Below are 6000 nucleotides of genomic sequence, written 5' to 3'. Positions count from 1 at the left end.
AAAAGAATCCTAGTTCACCCCCAGAGCTATAATTCCCAGCACCCTTAAGTAATCGTCAGAGGGCGTGTGCTGCGTACTCTCCCGGGCAACTTCCAGTTACGACATACTGTAGCCCTTCCCCAGGATCCTTTGAGTTTTTTGTTTTTTTAAGCAATAAATTTCATGCAACTCCTCGTAACCATCCACCCACATACTCCGCATGCCAGACAAGTGCCGATGCCGCTGTATTATTTCGTAATGTCTGAAATCAAAACGAGCCTACAAACAGAAGAAAGGCTACTGTGGAAAACATTAAAAGCAACAACTTTATTACAGCATAATAAAACGTTTAAAGTCTTTAAGAGTCCTCTCACTCTTTTTCTTTTTGCTACTCCAAACCCAACACAACACGAAACTAAACCCAAGGGATACACGCCGCGGAACGGAGGCAATCACGGCTTCCGGTCAGGCACCGCGGTGATTACAGACACGCATCTTTCCCTTGCAGACGTTAGCAAGGTACTCCGCGCGAGCCACAGGCGGTCAAAGTCCTCAGGCCGCAGCGGAAATCGCGGGGTGAGAGCCGGGACGGGTTGCGCCCTGTTCCGCCTAGAAGTGGCCCCGAAGAAGTAGCCACAGTCGCCAGCGCCGGCTATCAGGACACAGCCCGAGGGGACAAGCGCTTTCTCTGTCCCTGTCTCTCTCTTGCCAGACAGGGCGACTTCTGAGCGCGCCAACCCGGGCTGCGCCTCCCTCCCTAGGAAGTCATTTGTCCTACAAGGGCGTCCGCCCCGCTCCTCTCCTCGACGACGGCGCTGGGACGCGACCCAAAGGCGGGAACGGGCTGCTGCGGAAGCGGCCCGGCCGAAAAAGGAGGCGGAGGCGGGCTGAGTGCCGCCCTCGGCGCGCTGTCCCCGCCCGGTCCCGTCCCGTCCTCCGCCTGGGAGCCTCCCCGGCCAGGTGTGTAGTCGGCGCCGAGTTCAGAGAGTCCGAGACGGCGGCTGCGGCGGGGTGAGTCCTTGGCCACGGGGAAGTCGCGCTGTATGGGGTCGGGAAGGAGCTCAGAGGGGCTAGGTGGGCGGTGCTGCCGGCCTTACCTTTCGCCTAGGCTTGCCCCTGCTCGGTTTCTTTTCCAGTCCACGAGCGCGTGGCGGGATCTGAATCAGGATCTGGGCGCGTGGAAGGGGCGAAACTTCTCGCTCTCCCGCCGCGCCTGCCCCGAGGGGGATTTGCGCGGGGGGCTCGCCCGCCCTCCGGGGGGAGAGGGCTTTTCCCGCCTGGGTCACCTGTTGCCCAGGGCGCTTGGGAGAAGGAGAATTCGAGCGAGGGCAATGCCGCCAGCCTGCCTTTCGCTTCTGCTCCGGAGTTGGCCTCAGCTCGCAGCAGGGCACACTAGTAGACACCCATTGCCCACAACTATCACACAGCTTTTCTTTTCTTTTAATGCACCCTTTGATATGCAAGCTCACGAAAAATGCAGTGTGCGAAAACAACGAGAGGTTCGTTTGGCATCCTCACTTGCTGCGCTTTAGCCAGCAAGCAAGAAGCTATTAAAATAGTCGATGACTGTACCTCCTTCCTGATATTCTCTTGATAGATGGGTGTGTCAAGGGCACTTGGTTTTTTCTGATTTACTCTGTTGTGCTGTTGGAGCTGTAATTATTATTATTTTTAGTGGTGTGTGTGTATGATATTTATGCAAGCTGCCTTGACCCCTTAAGATTGAAAGGTGAGGCAAAAATGTTTCATCCCGAAACAGTGCTTGTTGGTGTGTGTTATGCAGGTAGGGTTGCCAGGGACTTTGGCCTTGCTGGGGCTTCCCAGTGAGTGTACACTGGGTGCCAAATGTGGTTTTGCTGTTGTGTAATGTTTGAAGTCATAACCCCCTTAAACCCCTCCATCTTTTCAGTTGTGCACTAGGGAAATAAACTTACTGGGTGATTCATGTTATTGCACTTGTTTGGGAGTAAACTCAGTTGAACTTCATGGCATTCCTGAATAAGCATGCATAGGATCAGAGTTAATGGATGGAGATATTTCTACAGGACAGTAGGCACTTAAAATAAAGTATCTGGGTGTTCCATTATTATGTGTTAGCCACACCCAAGAATGCACCTTTGCACTGTGTGCGCATTTCCTCCCGTATATGTAGGATTGTGTGTGTGCTGCACCCAGTGATAATGAGATTTGATTATCCAGATCACTTAATGTTTGCTTCATTTGTTAATTCAAAGAAAGAGCGCCATTGTTTTTATTCTTTGGGGATTTCAGGAATATCGAAAGCTGCATTATAGAAAATCAGACCGTTGGTCTATCTAGCTCAGTACTGCCTGCACTGACTGGCAGCAGTTCATCCAGGGATTATTACCAGGCCCACCTGGTGATGCTGGAGATTGAACCAGGGATGTGAATGAAAGCAGATACCCTACCACTGAGAAACGAAAAGATATCACATAAATTCAGAGGCATAGCTGGGGGGGGGCTGGGGGCATTGGGCGCCACACTGCAGGGGGCGGCACTTACCATGGAGCCTGCAGCGCGACCGAGCCATGCGTCTCTCCTGTAAGTGATGCGGTGGCTCGGGCGCCTGCAGGCTCTGCACTGCCCGAAACGGCAGCGTGGGGCTTGCACCCGCTCTCCCTCAGCTGCCCTACAACTGAGAGGGAGGCAGCGGTGAGGCTCCAGGCAATGCGCCCAGCCCCAGCTTGCCCCGCCCAATGTAAAACTGACTGTAAATATTAAATATTATGCTGCTGCATAAATTAAAAGTGGCAAGAGGTCACTCAAAACATACCACATTTTCCATGTATAAGATGCCCCCATGTATTTTTGGGGACTCCAAATTAAGAAAACACCCCTCAGCACTACTCGTGTATAAGACAAGCCCCAATTTTAAACCTAATTTTTTGGTAAAAAACAAACAAACCTAGTCTTATACACGGAAAAATACAGTGTATATATATAAATTTATCCAATCCGGTATGATTTTATTTCCTTTTCAAACTCTGCGGCCTTTGGCTGGGGGGTTGTCCCAGCATCCAGTATAGAATGGTGGGGGTAACCTTGTTTCTTGATTCAGAAATAGAAAGGTTTATATGGCAGACATTATTAGAAATGAAATAAGGCTCACGAAGAAGTCAGTCCCAAATTCTCAAAAGCATCTGGCAGTTTTATCATCCAGATTATGTAAAAACCAGAAATAAAAGGAAAGGGAATTATTATATTGGTTCAATTACTGAAGAATGTAGTAATAATAACTGTCTTGTCAAACTTTAATTAATAATAGATGGACCAGTCATCTGTTGTTATGTTTTACTTTTTTGTGTTCTATTGTTGTATTGTCATATTCAATTCAATTAAAATGATTAATATGAATATTTTTAACATTACTAAAACCTTTTTAAAATAAACCCACTGTGCAATTAACCCATTGATAGTCAGTGTAAAACTGCCTGTAAATATTAACTGATGTAGACCAATTACATATATAGGAAATAATACTTACGAAGTTATTATGATTTCATACTCCACCTACTTTTTGGTATAATTTTTACTGAGAAAAGAATGGAATTGGTTGTTGTTTTTTAATCCATGAGATTTTTACACCCTAGATCCTTTACTGTCTGGTGAAAACATCAGATCAAAAGCAACAACAATTAGGACACAGATGTGATGATGGGCACCAGCTAAAAGTTGTTGAGCTTTCTTGGCAAAATCACAATTTATTTGTCCAAAACGGCACTGCCAACATGGGTTGCCATACATCCGGATTTTCACGAACATTGTACAGCTGGATTTTCACGGACAGCATAGCCTCTGTAGAGGATTCCTTTACACAAGGAGATCCAACTCCCTTTTATTGTGCGACCCACAAAAACTTATGCTGTAAGAAGGGAACTTCTGTTTCAACTTTTAAACACCTTCTGAAAACTTTCCTATTCCACCAGGCCTGTCCAGGCAGTTAAGAATGCATCTTCCCACAATTGTTAATTGATTTCTGCTTTTAACTGGTTTTTACAATATGCTTTTATGCAGGATGTTTTTTTCAGCCAGAACTTGCCGGAACCCAGTTCTGGCACCTCTCAGGTGGGCACCATTGCCATTATAAGAGAACAAGGGAGGTGTTCATGGTGAGTTCTGGCACCTCTTTTTCTAGAAAAATAGCACTGGTTTTATGTATTTTATTTATTTTTGTTGTAAACCTGTAGAATGCCCTTCCATCAGATGTCAAACAGATAAACAACTATACAACTCTCTGAAGGCAGCTCTGTATCGGGAAGTTTTTAATTGTGTGATGTTTTGCTGCGTCTTTATGAAGTTGGAAGCTTCCCAGAATATGAATATTTTTATAAATAAAATATAAAAATATAAGGAATCTGTTCATCTTTTAGGTGCCACAGAACTGTTGTTTTTGCTGCAGCAGACTCAACAAAGCTTCCTAATATCTTCCTCTAATATCGGATGCTCCGTAATACTTAAATGCAAGCTTGTTTTCTTTTTTCTTCAATGTCAGTCATTCATATTTTCTCTCTCTTTCAGCTGCAATGCGATGGTAGACTATTCTGGATGGATTTCAGCTCCACACAGAACTGAAAAGCTGAGGTAGTCTCTGAGGTCTGGGACTCTGCATTACTGTTACCTCCCTAGTATGGGTGTATCATTGTTACTTTGCCTCACATTGGGGTTATTGCCCACAATAATCATTGGGAAGGCCTGGCAGTGCCCACCTCGATGGTCTGACTCAACCAGAGATTTCACAGTGAAGTACAGCTTCCCTACATTCGATGCTGGGAGTTCCATTCAGAACATTGTCACTTCTGAGTACGATGATGCGATCTTTGTTGCAGTTCGGAACAAGATCTTCATGTTGAACTCAAAGATGGAAATTCTGTCTACGATAGTGACTGGTCCCTGGGGTAACGCCGCGTGTGAGATCTGTGCCAAATGCCCCGTGAAAGGGCCAATGAACCCCGAAGATACAGATAACATAGTTCTGGTGATGGATCCTCAAGAATTTTGGCTTTATAGTTGTGGGACTTCCCATCATGGAGTCTGCTTCCAGCATGAGATTGAAAAAAATGGCAATGTGTCAGTTGACACCAAATGCCTGTTCTCTGCTAAATTTAACAGGCCTTCTGAGTGTCCAGACTGTGTGGCCAGTCCTTTAGGCACTAGAGTTGTAGTTGCTGATATGGCACACACGGCATACTTTTACGTTGCCTCTACCATTAACAGAAGCATTGCGGAGACATATAGCCCCAAATCCGTGTCTATACGGAGACTCAAGAGTAACGCGGAAGGGTTTGACCATCCTTTCCACTCCTTAACGGTGCTACCTGCGTTTCAAGACACATACCCAATTAACTATGTGTATTCCTTTGAATACCGGAACTTTGTATATTTTCTAACAGTCCAAAAAGAAAACCCTGAGTCCAGTGTGTACCACACGAGGATTGTACGGCTCAGTACTGATGAAACGGAAGTGCACACGTACCGTGAACTGAACTTGGACTGCCGCTTTAACACCAAGCGGAAGAGGAGTCTTGGGGCAACCCCCAGGGATGTCGTTTTTAATGTTTTGCAAGCAGCTCATGCTACTCAGCCTGGCCCGAAACTGGCTCCTGAGATCACTGTCAGTGATGCTGACAGAGAACTGGTTCTCTTTGGGGTGTTTGCTGAGAGCCTGCCAGGCAGCAAAGTGCCCCGGAATTACTCGGCAGTTTGCGCTTTCCCCGTGAACAAGATAAATGAGGCTATCGATGAAGGGATGAAGGAGTGCTGCAATGTGGATGTCCACAACCATGTGCCTCGAGGACTGAAGTTTTATCAAGTTTTGGAGTACTGTCCACATAATGTGAGTTCCCAGCAATCATTTCCCGTCTTCTTACATGAAATTATTGTATGTGATGTCAGAGGTAATTCTTAGGCCTGGTTGGAGGAAATTATCATTAGTCACTTATATATAGTATTTTTTACAATCTTTAAAAAATATATTCAAAACACTTAAAATAAAGTATCTGG

The 6000-nt window shown here is 46.0% G+C and overlaps 1 protein-coding gene across 3 annotated transcripts in view; it reads left to right on the top strand.

Moving 5' to 3' along the window:
• Positions 1 to 296: 296 nt before the first annotated feature.
• The window catches only part of MST1R (macrophage stimulating 1 receptor), a 57884-nt gene continuing 52180 nt past the window's right edge, over positions 297 to 6000 (top strand). The window contains exons 1-2 of one of the 3 annotated variants that reach the window (XM_080996395.1): positions 297 to 990; positions 4519 to 5833. In XM_080996395.1, coding sequence (XP_080852521.1) covers positions 4628 to 5833 — 1206 coding nt within the window. In that variant the 5' untranslated portion in view covers positions 297 to 990; positions 4519 to 4627. Of the gene's footprint in view, positions 991 to 4014; positions 4110 to 4518; positions 5834 to 6000 lie in introns of those variants that run through there. The other 2 variants (XM_080996397.1, XM_080996396.1) reach the window with 2 other exon arrangements.

This window comes from Podarcis pityusensis (genome assembly GCF_964106645.2).
Source record: "Podarcis pityusensis genome assembly, chromosome: 2".
Lineage (NCBI taxonomy): Eukaryota > Metazoa > Chordata > Lepidosauria > Squamata > Lacertidae > Podarcis > Podarcis pityusensis.
This window is presented reverse-complemented; position numbering and strand designations above follow the sequence as displayed.